The sequence below is a fragment of the Hyperolius riggenbachi genome, chromosome 4, assembly GCF_040937935.1.
Source record: "Hyperolius riggenbachi isolate aHypRig1 chromosome 4, aHypRig1.pri, whole genome shotgun sequence".
NCBI classification, from domain to species: Eukaryota; Metazoa; Chordata; class Amphibia; order Anura; family Hyperoliidae; genus Hyperolius; species Hyperolius riggenbachi.
Window position 1 is genome coordinate 463,398,531 of NC_090649.1, and position 21,051 is coordinate 463,419,581.

General features: G+C 48.7%; 1 protein-coding gene across 1 annotated transcript in view; it reads right to left on the reverse strand.

Annotated features, from left to right (window-relative positions):
- LOC137570977 (calpain-8-like) overlaps nt 1-21,051 on the reverse strand; it is a 94,018-nt gene that overhangs the window by 13,582 nt on the left and 59,385 nt on the right. Inside the window, exons 14-19 of the mRNA XM_068279675.1 lie at nt 20,384-20,449; nt 19,517-19,574; nt 16,993-17,057; nt 13,064-13,132; nt 12,628-12,706; nt 746-862 (exon numbers count right to left, since the gene is read on the reverse strand). Of these exons, the coding sequence (XP_068135776.1) occupies nt 746-862; nt 12,628-12,706; nt 13,064-13,132; nt 16,993-17,057; nt 19,517-19,574; nt 20,384-20,449 (454 nt within the window). The remainder of the gene's footprint in view (nt 1-745; nt 863-12,627; nt 12,707-13,063; nt 13,133-16,992; nt 17,058-19,516; nt 19,575-20,383; nt 20,450-21,051) is intronic.

A 21,051-nucleotide genomic window follows, 5' to 3' on the forward strand; every position in this document is an offset into this window, starting at 1 on the left:
CGGCGGGTAAGGGACCCCCGTTTAGCCGCGGGATAGCGGCGTTTTAGCAGGGGTACACATGCCCCTGCTGACTATGAGGTCTGAAGCGAGATTTATTCTCGCTTCAGACTCTCTTTAAGGGCCTGAGCCCACTAACACAGTTGTACGCAGTTGTGTCCACTTTTCAGCAACACATCAATGTTACAAATGCTGAAAAGCAGGCACAACTGCGTTAGTGGGCTCAGGCCCTCAGGTAATGCTTTTGAAAACAAAGAAAACCGTGAGAATCCCCCATGAGGAGATGGACTAGTCCAAAACCTGTCAATTCTGTCAGATTTTAACTGCTTACTTTTTTTGGCTGTAGTGTTCCTTTAAAGGTATCCTTTTTTACCCTCCCAAGGGGTGTAGCAATAGGGGGTGCAGAGGTTGCAACCGCATCGGGGTCTTTGGGCCAGAGGGGCCCTCCTTCAACTGCAGTATTAGCTCTCTATTAGTCCTGTGTTCATAATGATCACTTCTATAGATACTTTGAATAGTAGTAATCATTAGCAAGCTGTTCCCCATCCCCTTGTTGCACCTCTGACACTGTAGTTGTCCTTGTCAGGCTTTGGTGCTCCGTATCAATTGTTATGTATAGAGTGCTTTGGGGGGGGGGGCATGTAAAACTTGCATTAGGACCCACAGCTCCTTAGCTACACCACTGACTCTCCCTGTTGCTTTGGAAGGTTTGTGTGGGTAGGTACAGGATTATATTTAGTACACTTACTGTATAGGGTCTCCAGCCGTATCAGACATGAAACAAAGCCATCAAAGTGAATGGTGAGATCGGTGGAGGAGTAGCGCAGTGCAATGCCATGCTGAATCTGGTTATTGAGCATAAATCCTGGAAAGAGAAAACGCCAATAATTTACTACATTTCCTGCACTACCGCACTGTCATTGTACTATGTTTATAGTCAAAGAGTACCTGAAATGACATGATGAGATAAACATATGTACATATAGCACCAATCCACTTAGAACTTGGCTGTGTTCTGTGAAAAGTTACGAGGCCAAAACACATTTACTTGGCTATGCAAACGCTGCTGATAACAGGATAGTGCTGGGAAGTTCAAAAGGTCACTATTGTTCTCTGTGTTGGCAGCTGAATGAAGCAGATTTGATAAAAAACACAGTATGGCCTAGTGCACACCGGAGCGTTTCCGCTGCAGTTTGCGATCTGCTTGCGGGTGCGGATCCGCTAGGGTAATGTATTTCAATGGGCTGGTGCACACCAGAGCGGGAGGCGTTTTGCAGAAACGCATACTCCCGGGCTGCTGCAGATTTTGGATTGCGGATGCGTTTCTGCCTTAATGTTAAGTATAGGAAAACCGCAAACCGCTCTGAAAAACGGCACTTCAGAGCGGTTTTGCCGGCGTTTTTTGTTACAGTAGCTGTTCAGTAACAGCTTTAATGTAACAATACATGAAATCTACTATACCAAAACCGCTACACAAAACCGCAAAACGCTAGCTGAAACGCTGCAGAAAAATAAGAAAAAGCGTTTCAAAATCTGCTAGCATTTTGCGGATCTGCTAGCGGTTTTTGGTGTGCACCAGGCCTATAAAAGTAAAGCTATCCATGACTGAACAAAATACACCCATTCCTATGTTTCCAATATTTGCACAAAGTTCATTATATCTCTGATCAACAAAGTATTCAATGGGCAAGCAAATGCATATAAAACAGTCCCCTATTCAGCAATGAGTATAACTGACCGACAAAGAACGGTAGTTTTGATACACGTGAGACAGTGCGGCAGGTCGGCGGATCACTTACCATACTCCTATGGGTAAGGCGGCCTAGTGCCTGATTTACAGTGTACCAGAGCTGATAAGTTTTATACATACCTGGGGCTTCCTCCATCCCCATGCACACGGATCGCTTCTACGCCGCCATCCTCAATCTTCTCCCTCTTCGGTAACGTGTCCCATAACTTCAGCCAGTCGCGGCCAGCCTGCGCAAAAGATGTGCACCCTCTACATCAGCCGCTGGGGAGATACGTAGAGGGCGCACTTCTCAGACTGGCCGCAAGTGTCTGAAGATACAGGACCCGGTACCGAAGAGGGAGAAGACTGAAGACGGCAGCTAGTGTTGGGCGAACAGTGTTCGCCACTGTTCGGGTTCTGCAGAACATCACCCTGTTCGGGTGATGTTCGAGTTCGGCCGAACACCTGACGGTGCTCGGCCAAACCGTTCGGCCATATGGCCGAACTAAGAGCGCATGGCCGAACGTTCCCCGAACGTTCGGCTAGCGCTGTGATTGGCCGAACGGGTCACGTGGTTCGGACCCGAACGCGCTCTGATTGGCCGAACTGTCACGTGGTTCGGGTAAATAAATACCCGAACCACGTCATATCTCCGCCATTTGTCTGTGGGTTTAGCTTTGGGTAGGCAGGCAGGGTAGTTCGCGCTCCAGCCACGCTAGCCAGGGTCCCCCCCAGTCATTGTGTGTCACTGCTGGGAACAGTAGTACACCGCTCGTTCAGCCACACTATATAGCATTCTGTGTACTGTTCTGTGTCTGCTGGGAACAGTGGTACACCGCTCGTTCAGCCACACTATATAGCATTCTGTGTACTGTTCTGTGTCTGCTGGGAACAGTGGTACACCGCTCGTTCAGCCACACTATATAGCATTCTGTGTACTGTTCTGTGTCTGCTGGGAACAGTAGTACACCGCTCGTTCAGCCACACTATATAGCATTCTGTGTACTGTTCTGTGTCTGCTGGGAACAGTAGTACACCGCTCGTTCAGCCACACTATATAGCATTCTGTGTACTGTTCTGTGTCTGCTGGGAACAGTAGTACACCGCTCGTTCAGCCACACTATATAGCATTCTGTGTACTGTTCTGTGTCTGCTGGGAATAGTGGTACACCGCTCGTTCAGCCACACTATATAGCATTCTGTGTACTGTTCTGTGTCTGCTGGGAACAGTAGTACACCGCTCGTTCAGCCACACTATATAGCATTCTGTGTACTGTTCTGTGTCTGCTGGGAACAGTAGTACACCGCTCGTTCAGCCACACTATATAGCATTCTGTGTACTGTTCTGTGTCTGCTGGGAACAGTAGTACACCGCTCGTTCAGCCACACTATATAGCATTCTGTGTACTGTTCTGTGTCTGCTGGGAACAGTAGTACACCGCTCGTTCAGCCACACTATATAGCATTCTGTGTACTGTTCTGTGTCTGCTGGGAATAGTGGTACACCGCTCGTTCAGCCACACTATATAGCATTCTGTGTACTGTTCTGTGTCTGCTGGGAACAGTAGTACACCGCTCGTTCAGCCACACTATATAGCATTCTGTGTACTGTTCTGTGTCTGCTGGGAACAGTAGTACACCGCTCGTTCAGCCACACTATATAGCATTCTGTGTACTGTTCTGTGTCTGCTGGGAATAGTGGTACACCGCTCGTTCAGCCACACTATATAGCATTCTGTGTACTGTTCTGTGTCTGCTGGGAACAGTGGTACACCGCTCGTTCAGCCACACTATATAGCATTCTGTGTACTGTTCTGTGTCTGCTGGGAACAGTGGTACACCGCTCGTTCAGCCACACTATATAGCATTCTGTGTACTGTTCTGTGTCTGCTGGGAACAGTAGTACACCGCTCGTTCAGCCACACTATATAGCATTCTGTGTACTGTTCTGTGTCTGCTGGGAACAGTAGTACACCGCTCGTTCAGCCACACTATATAGCATTCTGTGTACTGTTCTGTGTCTGCTGGGAACAGTAGTACACCGCTCGTTCAGCCACACTATATAGCATTCTGTGTACTGTTCTGTGTCTGCTGGGAATAGTGGTACACCGCTCGTTCAGCCACACTATATAGCATTCTGTGTACTGTTCTGTGTCTGCTGGGAATAGTGGTACACCGCTCGTTCGCCACTGTATAGCATTGTGCTCTGTGTCGCTGCTGGGAATAGTGGTACACCGCTCACCCGTCACTGTATAGCATTGTGCTCTGTGTCGCTGCTGGGAATAGTGGTACACCGCTCACCCGTCACTGTATAGCATTGTGCTCTGTGTCGCTGCTGGGAATAGTGGTACTGTATAGCATTTCTGTACTGCCACTGTACTGCTGCCAGTCAGCGTGTACTGTAAGGATAAGTGAAATGAGGAAGAAATCCGGTGAAAGAGGGAGGGGCAAGGGAAGAGGTGTTTCCCCTGACGGTTCACGTACAGGCCACAGGGGAGCACCCAAGAAAACCCACTCAATACCGCCCATGTTGTCCAGGACAACAACCCTCACAAATCCAAAAGAACAGGACCAGATAATTACTTGGATGACCTCTCAAGCGTCCAGCAGTGGGTTAAGCAGCACCAGCACATCACGCACGAGGTCCGAGTCCTCAGCCAGTTACAAGGAGCCAGTGGGCACAAAGCTGACACAACCGGCAGCGACACCACGCACACAACTGCCAGATAACCAGTCCGATGAATTACCTCAGGACACAATGGGGTATTCGCAGGAGCTATTCCCAGCCCAACAAACTTCCACCTTTCAAAGGTCAATGGAGGAACAGCCAGAAATGTTGTGCCTGGATTCACAACCGTTAACTGTGGGAAATGCACCGCGCACTGAAATACAAGGCGAGTCCGAAGAGGACTCGGAAACCCAAATCCCAGAGCAATTTGGGCAGGAGGGGTTGCAATTGCAGGAGGTCGGCCGACAAGATCTGGAAGACGACGTTGGAGTGTGCTGCGCAGAGGTTGTTGTGGGGAGCTCTACTCCACGGCGGTGGCCCACAATGACATATGACGAGTTTGAGGAGATGGAAGAGGAGGGTATGGACAATGTGGACAGAGACCCAGATTTTGTTTGTGAACGAGAACATCGCCGTCGTAGCAGCAGCACAGATGAGTCTGTTGAAGAACACACTGCTGCACGAGTTCGCCTTGTGCCACAAGGTAGGCGGCGCGCAATTTCAGGCACCACAAGCGTGGAAGTTCAAGTGAGAGGCAAAAGAGGAGCAAACAGAAATCGCCAGCAAGGAGGCAGGTGCTCCAAAGTCTGGGCTTTCTTTGAAGACTGCACTGAGGATGTTACCATGGCGATTTGCAAGGTGTGCAAGACCCGCCTGAGCAGGGGGAAAAATATTAACAACCTCTCCACCACCAGCATGAGCCGTCACATGCTATCCAAACATCCCACTCTTTGGGCAAACGCGTCAGGACAGGGTACCAGAAACAACACTGCCTCCCTTGGGTTCACCAGACTCACCACCAGACCCGCCTCAGCAGCAGCAGTAGCCCAGCCATTGCGTGGTTCACAACATTCACAAACATCAGACGACGCTGACACTGTCACTTTCCGGAGTAGTGCTCTTGAGGTCTCCCAGTGTTCATCAAACACAACAACCAACAGCCCTTCCGTGTGCAGCGCTACGGTTCAGTTGTCTGTGTCGGAGATGTTTGAGCGCAAGAGGAAATTGCCAGCAAATGACCCCCGGGCCGTGGCAGTAACAGCCAGCATAGCCAAGCTTCTGGCCTGCGAAATGCTGCCATATCGATTGGTGGAGACAAACAGCTTCAAGGGCATGATGTCAGTGGCCATCCCACGTTACGTGGTTCCCAGCCGCTACCACTTTGCGCGCTCTGCAGTGCCTGAGTTGCATGAGCACGTGGTCAGCAAAATAACCCGAAGCTTGAAGAATGCCGTTGCCTGCAAGGTTCACCTCACCACTGACACCTGGACGAGTGCGTTCGGCCAGGGTCGATACATCTCCCTTACCGCGCACTGGGTGAACCTTGTGGAGCCTGGCAGCGATTCCTCACCTGCTACGGCACGGGTGTTGCCCACGCCACAAACAGCTGCACCGCCGTCCCTCCCACTGGATAACAGCAGCACCTACCTCTCTGACTCCTTCTCCTCCAACGCATCTCAAAGCTGTACCTCATCCGGAAACGCTAACCCAGCAGCAGTAGGATCGTGGAAGCAGTGCAGCACAGCTGTTGGCATGCGTCAGCAAGCGTTGCTGAAGCTAATCTGCCTTGGGGATAAGCAGCACACAGGGGAGGAAATTTGGAGGGGAATAAAGGAACAGACGGATTTGTGGCTGGCACCGCTGGACCTGAAACCGGGCATGGTTGTGTGTGATAATGGGAGTAATCTCATTCGCGCTTTAAGGTTGGCTAAGCTGACACACATCCCTTGCCTGGCGCACGTGATGAACCTAGTAGTTCAGCGGTTCCTGAGGACATACCCAGGCGTGCCCGATCTGCTGTTGAAGGTGCGTCGAGTGTCCAAACATTGTAGAAATTCCAGTACTGCTTCGGGGGCACTCGCCAAGATGCAGGAGCGCTTCAATCTCCCCCACCATCGCTTGCTGTGTGATGTCCCTACGCGCTGGAATTCTACGCTGCACATGCTAGCCCGCTTTTGCGAGCAGAAGAGTGCAGTGGTCCAGTACATGACGGCGCAGTACCGAGGCGCATCCGGCCAGCTGCCAAGCTTCTGTGGATCCGATTGGGCCAACATGTTGGACCTCTGCCAAGTCCTCCAAAATTTTGAGCAATCCACGTTGCTTGTGAGCAGTGACAACTCTTCAGTCAGCATTACCATACCACTGCTGTGTTTACTGAAGAGGTCGATGTTAAAAATCAAGGAAACAGCTGTCATGATGCAACTGGGGGAATCTGAAGGAGAAAACGATCAGCGTGATGGTACCAACATCAGGCCATCCGCCTCAGGGAACGCTGGCCCCAGCAGCTATGACGAAGAAGAGGAGGAGGAACAGCTGGAGTTGGAGCAGGAATTTCATGCCACCACTGACGAGGGCCAGAGCGGTGCACGTTGGACTTCCACAATTCAACGCGAATGGTCAGCAGAAGCAGACCAGGAGGAAGGTGACGACTATGATGCATCACAACAACTATCACAACGCTCACAAGAGGATGATGAGGATTCTGGTAGGACTCTGGCACACATGGCTCAATTCATGCTAGACTGCATTGAACGTGACCCACGCATTGTGCGCATTCTGGACAACACCAATTACTGGGTTTATACCCTTCTGGATCCACGGTACAAACACAATGTTCCAAAACTGCTTGAAGAAAGAGTCAGACAGGTCAAAATGGAAGAATACCAGCAGGCCCTTGTGGAGACTTTAGAGAGGAGATTGACATCCTCCCCCTCCTCTAGCCAGTTGTACGCAGACAGACTGACTTCCGCAAACCCAGGACGACCAGGAGGGCAGCAAACAACGCAAGCCGCAGCTAGTACCCAAAAGGGAATGGTATCGGCAGTGTCCTTGGAGTGGGAAAATTTTCTGACACCCATGCAGCCGCAGCCCACTGAACAGCAAGCGTGCAGATCCACCTCCAACACCGATCGCCTGGAGAAGATGGTCAAGGACTACATGTCAGATGGCGTAGCTGTGTCGAACCATCCATCTGCACCCTTCAACTATTGGGTATCGAAGCTAGACACCTGGCACGAACTGGCAATGTACGCAATAGAGGTGCTGGCTTGCCCGGCAGCCAGCGTTATGTCGGAACGCTGTTTCAGTGCTGCCGGAGGCATCGTCACAGATCGGCGTATCCGCCTCTCTACAGAAAATGCAGACCGTCTGACTCAAATTAAAATGAATCAATCCTGGATTGGAAATGACTACGCAACACTCCAGGACCCCAACCAAGTAACATGACCAATGAACATCTGGGATGGTGTTGCGTTTCCGGGCCCTGTTTATTGAACCTCTCATCTGTATTACATTTATGACTGCATGGCGGCAAAAAGCATTGCTGCTATATCCGCACGCTTTTTGTCCACATGCAAGGCCTGGGTTGTTGTGTCTCACAAAGCGTGGCCTTCTCCTCCTGCGCCTGCTCCTGTTCCATCACGTCTGCTGCTGCTGGGTTAGCGTTGCCGCGTGGTCCCTGTTTATTGAACCACTTATCTTTATTACATTTATGACTGCATGGCGGTACAAAGCATGCTATCCGCACGCTTCTTGCCCTCATGCAAGGCCTGGGTTGTTGTGTCTCACAAAGCGTGGCCTTCTCCTCCTGCGCCTGCTCCTGTTCCATCACGTCTGCTGCTGCTGGGTTAGCGTTGCCGCGTGGTCCCTGTTTATTGAACCACTTATCTTTATTACATTTATGACTGCATGGCGGTACAAAGCATGCTATCCGCACGCTTCTTGCCCTCATGCAAGGCCTGGGTTGTTGTGTCTCACAAAGCGTGGCCTTCTCCTCCTGCGCCTCCTCCTGTTCCATCACGTCTGCTGCTGCTGGGTTAGCGTTGCCGCGTAGTCCCTGTTTATTGAACCACTTATCTTTATTACATTTATGACTGCATGGCGGTACAAAGCATGCTATCCGCACGCTTCTTGCCCTCATGCAAGGCCTGGGTTGTTGTGTCTCACAAAGCGTGGCCTTCTCCTCCTGCGCCTGCTCCTGTTCCATCACGTCTGCTGCTGCTGGGTTAGCGTTGCCGCGTGGTCCCTGTTTATTGAACCACTTATCTTTATTACATTTATGACTGCATGGCGGTACAAAGCATGCTATCCGCACGCTTCTTGCCCTCATGCAAGGCCTGGGTTGTTGTGTCTCACAAAGCGTGGCCTTCTCCTCCTGCGCCTCCTCCTGTTCCATCACGTCTGCTGCTGCTGGGTTAGCGTTGCCGCGTGGTCCCTGTTTATTGAACCACTTATCTTTATTACATTTATGACTGCATGGCGGTACAAAGCCTGCTATCCGCACGCTTCTTGCCCTCATGCAAGGCCGGGGTTGTTGTGTCTCACAAAGCGTGGCCTTCTTCTCCTCCTGCGCCACCCTCCTCCTGTTCCATCACGTGTGCTGCTGCTGGGTTAGCGTTACCGGTCCCTTTTCCTGGAACCTCTTATATGTATTACATTTATGACTGCATGCCGACAAAAAACATGTTACCTGTGCAAAGAAAACAGACATTTCCCGCATTTAAAAGACAGTTTTCCCTTTGAAACTTTAAAATCGATTTTCTCAAAAACTATAAGCTCTTTTTGCTAATTTTTTTTTCCTCTTGTACCCACTCCCAAGGTGCACATACCCTGTAAATTTGGGGTATGTAGCATGCAAGGAGGCTTTACAAACCACAAAAGTTCGGGTCCCCATTGACTTCCATTATGTTCGGAGTTCGGGTCGAACACCCGAACATCGCGGCCATGTTCGGCCTGTTCGGCCCGAACCCGAACATCTAGATGTTCGCCCAACACTAACGGCAGCGTGGGAGAAATCTGAGCGGATGGGGCTGGAGGAAGCCCCAGGTATGTATAAAACTTTTATATTTTATCAGCTCTGGTTTCCTTTAAAGGAATACTGTAGGAGGGTCAGAGGAAAATGAGTTGAACTTACCCGGGGCTTCTAATGGCCCCCCGCGGACATCCTGTCCCCGTGCAGCCACTCACCGATGTCCGGCCCCGCTTCCGGTTCACTTCTGGAATTTCAGACTTTAAAGTCAGAAAACCACTGCGCCTGCGTTGCCGTGTCCTCGCTCCCGCTGATGTCACCAGGAGCCTACTGCGCAGGCACAGACCATACTGGGCCTGCGCTGTGCGCTCTTGGTGACATCAGCGGGAACGAGGGCACGGCAACGCAGGCGCAGTGGTTTTCTGACTTTAAAGTCTGAAATTCCAGAAGTGAACCAGAGGTGGGGCCGGAGCATCGGTGAGTGGCTGCACGGGCACAGGATGTCTGCGGGGGACAGTTAGAAGCCCCGGGTAAGTTCAACTCATTTTCCCCCGACCCCAGGGCCGGCCCGCCCATGAGGCGGGGTGAAACTTTTGCCTCAGGCGGCACTTCTGGGGGGGCGGCACCCGCCCGTCCATGTGTGTGGGGGGCCGCCCGAGCTGGAGGGGATAGCGGGCAGGAAGGGGGTATTGGGCCTAGCGGCGGGGAGGGGGGTCGGACCCCCCCCCCCTCCCTCGCCTGGGTCCCCCGTCCTCCGCTCCCCTCCAGCTCTAAAAAGGTCCGTGCTGTGGCTGCAGCTATTCGTAAGAGGCAACGGGCGGGGATTACTCACCTCTTCCCCGTTCCAGGCTAGCGTGCGCTCCACTGACGTCACTTCCTGCTACGCCGGCGGCGGTGATTTCTTTAAAAATTGCCTCAGGCGGCAAAAAGTCTAGGGCCGGGCCTGCCCGACCCCCTACAGTATTCCTTTAATATATTTCTACTCCTACTATTTATTTGTAGCCTCACTGTTATTGACGTCAGTTATACTCATGCTGCATAGGGGACTGTTTTATATGCATTTGCTTGACCACTGAATACTTTGTTGATCAGAGATATAATATAATAATTTCTTGATATGCCTCCTGTTGGCTTGCTTTTAATTGGTTTTATGTTTGGCATAAGTCCCTAATAAACTTTGTGCAAATATTGGAAACATAGAAATTGGTGTATTTTGTTCAGTTATGGATAGCTTTTCTCCTATATTGTGTTTTCAGATATATGGCTATATGGTGGTTGCTGGTTATTTACAAGCTCTGTCTGTGTTGGGAGCTGAAGGAAGCAGATTTTATGTCACACTGACATGGCTGCTGTTTACACTTTACACTGAGGCTGCATTTCCACTTGTGCGGTGCGAATCGCCGCGGAAAAAAATCGCACACGAATTCGCATGGATGATGATGCATGCGAATTTAACCATGGCAATGCTGGTGTGCTCTTCCATTGTTTCTATGAAAATTCGCATGCAAATTCGCATACCCAAACCTCATGCGAATTTCCTATTAAATACATTGTATGCGATTCGCATAGCGGTATGCGGTATGCGAATTCTGATGGCTCTGCCATACAAATTTTTTCTGCACAGAAAAACGCAAAGGAATCCTGACAAGTGGAAACAGTCCCATTCACTTGTATTGCTATGAGAATTTGCATGCGAAAAACGCATGCGAATTCGCGATAGTGGAAATGAGCCCTGGGTACTTGTCCGTTAGCCGGGCGCATCCTCTAGGTGGCGACAAAACTCCACCAGAGTTACATCTTTCCCTACTATCCATGTCGGCCTGGAGGGGGAATAGTAATTAGCACCACCTGCCGGATGCGCCCGGCTAACGGATAAGTACCGAGCCCTGACAGAAATACAGCCGTTAAACTGAAACAAACATGTCAGGCAGTGTCGGACTGGGAGGTGGTAAAACTGAGGAAATCCACCTGCTGGCCATGACCTGCAGTAACCCCGTGTGATCACTCCAAATAGAAACCAGCAGTAAGGGCTGGTGCACACCAAAACCCGCTAGCAGATCCGCAAAATGCTAGCAGATTTTTAAACACTTTTTTTTATTTTTCTATGGCGTTTTGCTAGCGTTTTGCAGATTGCTGCTGCGGTTTTCAGTATAGTAGATTTCATATATTGTTACAGTAAAGCTGTTACTGAACAGCTTCTGTAACAAAACCGCCTGCAAAACCGCTCTGAACAGGCGTTTTTCAGAGCGGTTTGCGTTTTTCCTATACTTAACATTGAGGCAGAAACGCATCCGAAATCCAAAAAATGCCTCACCCAGGCATTTTTCGTTTCTGCAAAACGCCTGCCGCTCTGGTGTGCACCACCCCATTGAGATACATTGACCAAGCAGATCCGCAGCCGCAAGCGGATCTGAAAACGCCCAAAAAGCCGCTCGGTGTGCACCAGCCCTAAGTCTTCACCGCGAGCAGCAACACCTGATTTCTACTGCTTGGCCAGCAAGAGAATTTCCTCAGCTTTTCCTGCTCCCAGTCCGACACTGATGTCAGGCCCCTTTCACACTGGTTTGCCACAAGGTGAGGCCTCGTTCACATTACAAGTGTTGCCATCATAAGTGCATAGACTGCACTGTCTGATGTTCACACTGCATGCATTCTGTACCAGTGCGGCTGACCCATTCATTGCAGTGAATGGGATCAGCCATGCAACCCATACAAATGCAATTGTCGTGCGATTGTACACGTTGCGTTTAACGTGAAAGCAACATCGCATTGTTGGGCAACATGCGCTGCGATGTGCGGCAACCAGAAGTCATGTAGTCTATGGCGACCAGGGGCATTGCTAGCCCCAAATATCAGTGGCACGTGCCCCGGATCTATACTGGGGAGTCAGCTGTGGTGCCTCAATGGCAAGCATGCTGGGAGCTGTGGTGCATCAGTCAGGGGCATGCTGGGTGCTGTGGTGCCTCTATGGGGGCATGCAGGGAGCTGTGGTTCTTCTATGGGGGCATGCTGGGAGTTGTGGTGCCTCAATGGAAGGCCAGTGGGAGCATGGGAGGGGGTCCACTAGGAGGTCAGGGAATGCTATGGGGGAGAACTGCCAGACAACCTGGCGGAAGGCCAGCCTGTCCAGCAGAAATCCAGAAGCCAGGTAACGATGTTTAAATGACACTACCTATTTATGTGATATGCTGCATTTTTTTATTAATGGAGAGGGGCAGGCCTACTTAGATCACTGTTAAGTTCATGCAAATTTGGCTCCACCCATGACCAGATCCACATTCTAGTGTGTGGCCACACCCATTTTCTGGCTGAAGTGCGCCGGATCTCTAAGGATTCTAGCAACTCCCCTGATAGCGACGCGGCGGACATACCACTCTGTGGAATTGTGTGTTTTCTTCCATAGCACAACCACAGCTGAAAGAATACCTGCATCAATCAGTGCCATCCTCATCTCATGGGTATCGATGGTGCCCGATCTTTCCACATCAGCCTTATGGAAGATCTCCTGTGGGCAGAAGACAATTAATGATTGGGGTTGGCTTGGATGGGCTTAATTTGTTTCCCTCCCTGGACCAGTGGTGGTTTGCACGTTAGGTGAATTTTTGGTTTCATCACTAGGGATGATCAATGAGATGCAAATAGTTCTGAAATTATGCAAATATTTATGCAAATATATGCAGTTTCAGAAATAAACCAATCAATTTAAACCCAGGTTTAAAATGATTGGTCCCTTTTCAAGCTGCATATATTTGCATAAAAATTTGCATCAACTCGGAATATTCTGCATCTCGTTAATCATCCCTATTCATCACCACTGAGTACAAATTTTGAAAAGAAAGTGCTACAGGTGACAGCGATGTACCACATATTTCTGTATCTTCAACCACAGAGTTCTGAATTCCATGAGACCCAGCGTTCCACTTCCGTCCGTCTGGTTAGGTTCTGTTAAGGTTTAATACTTTATACTGATTATGGGGCGTGAGGACAAACGACAAAAAACATCATTTGTAAAGAGAAGCAGGAAAAAAGGGCGCTGGCGGCTGGTGGAAGAAAAGGGCGCCGCATAGACTCTAATGCAATTATCATTAATACGGCGAAAAAAGCAGAAAAAAGGGCGCCCGATAAATATCGTTAACAATGTTAGAACATTACAGTTTCTGAAGTATGTTATCATTTTAGGAGCTGCAACATTATAGTTTTATTTCGTTTGCATGTACAGATTTTACATTATCAAAGATATTTGTGTAAAAGGGTGTTTTGACAGAGGGAGTGGTTAGGGTTAGGCACCACCAGGGGGAGTGGTTAGGGTTAGGCACCACATGGGCGGCAGTTAGTTTTAGGCAACACCGGGGGGGGGATGGTTAGACTTAGGCACTGCCAGGGGGTTGGTTAGGGTTAGGCACCACCCGGGAGGCAGTCAGTTTTAGGCAACACAGGGGGGGGGGGGGGGAATAGCCACCAGGGGGGTTGTTAGGGTTAGTCACCACCGGGGGAGTGTGGTTAGGGTTAGGCGCCACCAGGGGCTTGTTAGGGTTAGGCACCATCGGGGAAGGGGGGTTAAGGTTAAACACCACCGGGGGGGGCGGTTAGTGTAAGTCAACACGGGGGGAGTGGTCAGTTTTAGGCACCCTTTTTTCCTGGCGCCCTTTTTTCAAGCACGCTTTGTAAAGTGCTTTTCTCCCATAGATAATTTAATAAAAACTTGAGATACTTACCTTGGTAGACGGAAGCCAAAGGCTTCCCATGTCCTCCTCAAGACCACCGACCGGCACGGAACAAATAAAATTGCTTTTTTTGTTCAATATTCATTTATAGATTATTTATGGTAGTCATTGTTTGCCCATTGATGGCGCCTGCTGGGTAGCCACGGCCACAGGGCTCCGGCTCACATCTTTTTTTTTTTCCCCTGGACTGATGGCTAGGACTGCCCAGGCAATCTCACTCCAGCTCTGCCACACCATCGGGCAGATGGGAGACACTCGGGCTTGACGGGCTCTGGCTGAGCGGCACTTGCCATGGGGTTCGGCCCACCTCGAGGTCAGCTCAGCTGATGACCCACGTGGCGCCGGCCCCAGCCGCTCCGATTCCACCACTGCTGCTTCCCACGTGGTGCTGGCCCCAGCTGCTCCGACCGCCCCTCTGCTGCCCGCTCACCGGCGCTGCCTGGATGCTCCTCACCACCGCTGCCTGGATCGCTGCACAATAGACCAAGCGGCGCCGGCCCCAGCCGCTCCGATCCCACCTCTGGAACACTGTGTGTGCCTGCGCTGGATGAGTCATCGTCCCTTCTGCTGCTGCTCCGGCACTCCATCACCGCTGACTGAGACACCGTGCAGCCTGCAGATGCGATGCTTTCCCCAGCGGGCTGCCAGCCTGCCACCACTCCACTGGGTGTGCCGGGCAGCTGCTCTTCGGCAGCACAGCAAGCGGGAGCCCTTCTCCATCACCGCTGACAGCCTCCACCGTGCTGGATCCACTCTGCACCATCACCCTCGGACCCACTTTGGACTGCTGGGGCTCCACCGCTGGCGGGACTCCAGGACGCCAGCCCTGAGCTTGGGGGACACTCCATGCGCACAGGAGGCCCGACCACCGCCGTTTCCTCAGGCTGAGCTCCGGAGAGGGTCTACACCAGCCGCAGCCTCCAGCCTGCTTGGCCGCCCAGTGTCTACCACTGCTGTGGTCCGTGATGGCCTGCGCCACCACCCAGCCCGGAGGATCAGCGGTCAGCCTGCACCACCACCAAGATCTGAAGTTCAGTGGCCCACCTGGCGTTTTTCCACCTGGCGACTTTCCACAGGGATGGACACTGTTCGGACTGATTGTCGGACCCTGGGGTGCTTTCTAGCCTGCAGCCTTGGGGGGGACTCTGCCTCTTTCTCTCTCCTCTTGCACTGGTTCTTTATCTTTCTTCTCTCAGTCTCTCTTTGGCTATCCCTTCTCTTTCTCTCTCTCTCGCTGTCCACTCTTTCCAGGACACACTGCGGGGCATCTGAAGCTGCTGCGGAGCTGAGCGAGCGCCACCGGCAGATGGCCACCGGCTGCTCCCCTCACACAGCACTCCAGACTTCCCCACGCGTCCTTCATTATAGTTATGTGCTGTATATACAGGTTTATGCTACTTTGTACTACTGTACCTGACTGTATATGTTGGATTGCATGCATGTGTTTTGAACCATCTCCGACCCTGTTTGAGCCAAAAATAATTCCGGGTACAACCCCCGTTGTACTTGGCGAAATAAACATGATTCTGATTCTGATTCTGATTGTAAGATCTTTTCTCTCCCTGATTTACATTCTGAAATGCATCACAGGTGGCGACATCTTTACTGCTGGCAGCTGCATTGCTGCAAAATGCTTACTTTGTGTTCTAAAGCCAATATAAAAAAATACCTGGTTTCTCCAAATGCTCTGGGAGGAAAATTCCACATAGCTAAACTGCCTAGGCTAAACATCACTGGGGAGGGCGGGGCTGCATACCAATATACAGCAATATATAAAGAAAATAGTTGTTTTTGATGCTGAAACCAGGATACCCACTTTTACTTTAATTATCCTGAATAATTTACTACATTCAACTTTCTATGCCAGCACATGTGTGGGCGTGTCTGCTCCCGCCCACCCGTAGGACCATTAACTATAAATGCAAGACCCCTTTAGCTGTCATTCCTTTTTTCTGTGCTGCTCAGACGCTGGAAGAATCTTTAAAGGGGACCTGAACTCAGAACTTCCTTTCTGCTTTCAAAGATAAGCAACAGCAAAATAACCTTTAAAGAAAAAAAATGTTTCTTTGTTACAGCTGATACAAATCCTGCAATAAATCTGACTCATGTCTACTTTCATGGAAGCAGACATATTGTTTACATCCTTTGTTTACAAATTAGCTGCTCTGCCGTGGCAGTCAGCTGAAACTGCTGAGAGATCAAATTACACTAGTGATTAGTCACAGAGTATGGGGAATTAGACAGGCTCTTCTCTCTAAATACATACAGGGTGCATTTCTCTCTGTTTCCCTTCTGTCCTGTTTAAAGGTGCATACACACATCAGACTATAGTCTTTGGAAAATGAAAGATCACAGACCAATCTTACCACCCTTCATGTAGTATGAGAGCCATACTCTACACAGTCTATTCTATGGAGCTGAACTCCACATTAGATAGAAATCTTTGCAAGATGCTTCACACAAAGATGCTGTAGACATTCAAAAGATCATTATCTGCAAAAGATCTGTTCCTGCAAAAGATCTGTTCCTGCAAAAAGCAATGATAGTCTATGAGATCTGCAGATCATCATACACACATGATTTAACTGACATTCATCTGCAGATCAAGCAATCATCCGCAGATCTGAAAATCCATCCTGGTGGATCTGATCTGCAGATGAATGTCAGTTAAATCATGTGTGTATAATGATCTGCAGATCTCATAGACTATCATTGCAATTTGCAGGAACAGATCTTTGGCAGGAACAGATCTTTTGCAGATACTGATCTTTTGTGTCTGTACAGCATCTGTGTGTGCAGCATCTTGCAAAGATTTTTTTCTGATGTGGAGTTCAGCTCCATAGAATAGACTGTGTAGGTATGGCTCTCATACTACATGAAGGGTGGTAAGATTGGTCTGTGATCTTTCATTTTCCAAAGACTATAGTCTGATGTGTGTATGTGGCCTAAGAGTTCAGGTCCACTTAAAAAAAAGCTGCGGCGAGACCGCCTGATGCAGCTACAGATACAGCTGCTCGGGATAGCAGCATTCTACTATATGTCACTACAGGGCCTCTTTAAAGGATACATCCATCAGGGACAGCATTTCTCTGCAGGTCTCCATAGAAAACCCATCAGATTTCAAGTCTGTTCCTAAAAGTCATAAATACAGGATAAATAAAACAAATTAGGTGTTGTGTCTTTGTACTCATTCATTACATATTTATTTACACATAAATTGATTAAAGCTTGTGTACAGCACGATTACCTCCTATAAGCACGGGTGTCCCTTGTTTTCAGTAATGTTATACAATCATATTCCCCCTAGTGATCATATCCTGTAATCCCCCAATGATGATGGACTCTGGCCTGGAAGTTCTGGAACTCCCACTTCATGTAAATAGGGACTTTTCAGGCTTTTGTGCTCTGAGATTGAACAGAGAGAGCACAGCTTGCTATTGCTGAAATAATGTGGAAATATCCTTCCTTGTAAAAGTCACATTTTACCCACTGACTGTTCCTACAGGCTCTTTAACTTAAAGTGTAACTGTCAGGCACAGGCATAAAATAAAAAAAAACAACAGTTTTTTATTTTTATCTGGTAAACAAGTAATAAGGATGTTAACCAGGCAATCCAAAAGTTAAAGGGAACCCGAAGTGTGAATAATATGGAGGCTGCCATATTTATTTCCTTTTAAGCAATACCAGTTGCCTGGCTGTCCTGCTGGTCCTCTGCCTCTAATACTTTCAACCATAGACCCAGAACAAGCATGCAGCAGGTCGGGGGTTTCTGATAATATTGTCAGAACTGACAAGATTAGCTGCATGCTTTTTTTCTGGTGTAATTCAGTTCACTACTGCAGCCATATAGATCAGCAGGACTGCCAGGCAACTAGTATTGTTTAAAAGGAAATAAATATGGCAGCCTCCATTATCACTCTCACATTGGGTTCACTTTAAAATCACTATTACTTTTCTTGTTGATAAATGATCATTCCCCAGTTTCCCTGGCTTTTATTTGGTACATCTGCCGCACAAAGGAAGTTGCAGGGCATGCTGGGTTGTCCTTTTTTGCTTCTCTTCTTTCCCCTCAGACTTAACTAATGCAGCCTGATTGACTGAAGCCTCTTTCCTTCTTGTTTTCCCCTCCTACACCTCTGTTCATCTCTGATTGGCCAATATTTCTCATGCTGAGACAATACACTTTCTATAGTGAAGGGTGGGCAATGCATACACAATTAGGCAGAGGAGAGTAAGAGAGGAAATGACATCAAGATTGACTTCAAAATAGCCACAGTTAAAATGGGAAATGCTAAGAAGGGTTTTATTTTTTACTGTAGAAAAATCACTAAAATCAAAACATGGACAGTGCAATACATATGTTATGTAAGTAGAGCAAGTATTTATTTACTTATATATGTGTTGTTTTTTTCTGAGATAGTGTGGCTGACAGCTCCTTTTTAACGGATGCCTTTACTGTCCCTGAGTGAAGCTCAGCTCCACTTTCATTGAAATCATTTTGACACACAGTTCCTAGAGAGGGTCGCCTTTAATTTAGTCATGTTTGTGAACCTGGCATACAAAATCCATCCACCACACCTCCCCTTCATACATCTCCTATCTGGGCCAGAGATACTCTCCAACCTGCTCTCTGCTCCTCCAACACTCTATGGATGACTTCCCCTTGTATCACTTGCTCACTCGTGAGGCTCCAAGACTTCTCCAGACCTGCCCCTACTCAATGGAACTCCCTCCAACCATCAGGTTCGCCCTCACCCTCAACTCATTCAAGCAGGCCTTAAAGACCCATCTGTTTGCCATAGCCTACCAGCCATCTTCATTGCTCTAATTCTTCCCATTGAACAGCCACCCCACCTAACGTGTCCCTACCTTGCAATCTGGGAAACATTGTTTAATGTTGTTTCACTATTTTTTGTATCATTGCTTAATGCTGTAATGCACCTGTGTAGCGGTTTCTTGCCATGTCTCCCCTATCTATTGTACAGCGATGCGTAACATGCTGCGTAAATAATGTTTAATAATAATAATGACTGGAGGTCAGATAACACCAAAAAGTAGTTGCCCTCAAGGCATAAAAAGGGATTTGGGCTCCCTATCTGAGTTGTTTGAGTACTGACATCTGGCTATTGTATACTTGTGCCTTTGCAGTTAATACTGACAGTTGTAAACAACAAGGTCTCCTGTGAAGAGGTAGAGAAGTTAGTGGAGCTTTTGGTGGCATGGGGTTGGGATTGGGTGATGGTGGTACAGCTTGTGCTGTGATTTTATAAACCCCTCCCTGACCAGCATAATAATCCCCTTCTCTGCCGTCTGCCCATGAGATGCCCTGCCTTCTGTTCACCTCCTAGCTTCTTTACATAGACAACAGATGACATCACTCTTATGTGTAACTGCCAGTTGTATCTGTCGGTGGCCAGATCGCTGTATCCAGACATCCAAAGCAGGAGGGCCTGTTTAGTTTTTTGATACCCTTTGTTGTTACACACACAAGATGAGTTATCTGTTTTCCGTCCATTTTTATGCTTTAAGCTATAAACTTATGATGGGCAACATCCTCCACATCAGTACTACTTATAAAAAAATAAACTCACGCCTTGATAGAACTGTATTGAGAATCCTCTGAAGATCTTTAGCATTGACTTCCCCACTCTAGAAGAACATATAATAAGTTATAAGCAAAAAAAAGACACAAAAACAGGCTTACTTGACTACTAGTAAACAAAGGGGACAAGAAATTGATTGGCTCACAGTGATCACAGAGTCAGGAGCGAATTAAATCTGCTCCTGACCATCTCACAGACCTCTGCTGTCATAGCGATGGCAGGGCAAGTGGGCTGCAGTGGTGGAAGAGGGGCACCATTGGTGGTAGCAGCGGGTCAGTGCAGTGCGCTAATTGAAATCTACACCCTGGCAGGGATAACAGGTCCCAAACAGGGCGTAGATTTCAATTAAGCTGATCCGACAGTGGTTAATCAGGCAGAGCCCATATAATCATTGCTAGATTGCGGCTTTACAAAATCCAAAATATATTCATCTATAGCTACATACACATGCTGGTTTGAACTCGGCCATGGCAGACGATAACAACCGCCAAGGGTGAAAATTAGGAGTCAGAGCAGCCTGTGTATCGCAGCCGCACGACGCCTTCTAAAGATCACCACACAAACGCATTATTCTACCCTCCCGCCCGTCGCTCGCTGCTCGTTGTCCCTCTCCCGCCCCCCTCATAGCAACAGACCTCTTCCTAGCCAGGAGGCTAATAACTCGTCTGTACAGCATTGTCAATGCTCTGATGCTCGGCATGAATCGGTACATGATCCCTTTGGCTATAGAGATCTCCAGAAGATCCCCCTATGTGTATGGGTTTTAAGAGGGTTTGCAGCTTCTGGCTCCCCATGGTCAACATCACCATCCCCACCTCTCACGACATCGGTACAAAATGAACAAAGTTTTCTTACATCTCCTGCTAGTTTGTGGAAAATGTTCCTGAAGTCGGTTGGCATGTCCGTGTCATGGATTTCAGGCTGCGGAGGCAACAAAACGCATTACTTAATCGAAGTCAACTAAACTGACAAATTATCAGTAAATGTAGTCCTTCACGCTCGTAGGGCACCTTAGACTTCAATACTACAAACAAAACTGGAATTCAGTTTGCAAACCCATAACGGAATTTGATCCTGAATTTTGCCAATTTTGAGCATTTCTATTGACTAAGATTCTCCAATAACCACAATTATTTTGGAATCATACAAGCATGATGTCATTAAAGTCATTATTTAGGACATACAGTACTTATCAAGTGAAACTGCGCTCAGTGTCTTATTATCACCACTACTCCAGGCGGCACACTATAAAAGAGAAATATAGTTCCCAAAATGTTCCAGTCAAAATAGCAGCGCCATCAGAGTCCGCTTGTATCCTCCACAGACCTTAAAGGAATACTGTAGGGGGGTCGGGGGAAAATGAGCTGAACTTCCCCGGGGCTTCTAATGGTCCCCCGCAGACATCCTGTGTTGGCGCAGCCACTCCCCAATGCTCCGGCCCCGCCTCCGGTTCACTTCTGGAATTTCTGACTTTAAAGTCAGAAAACCATTGCGCCTGCGTTGCCGTGTCCTCGCTCCCGCTG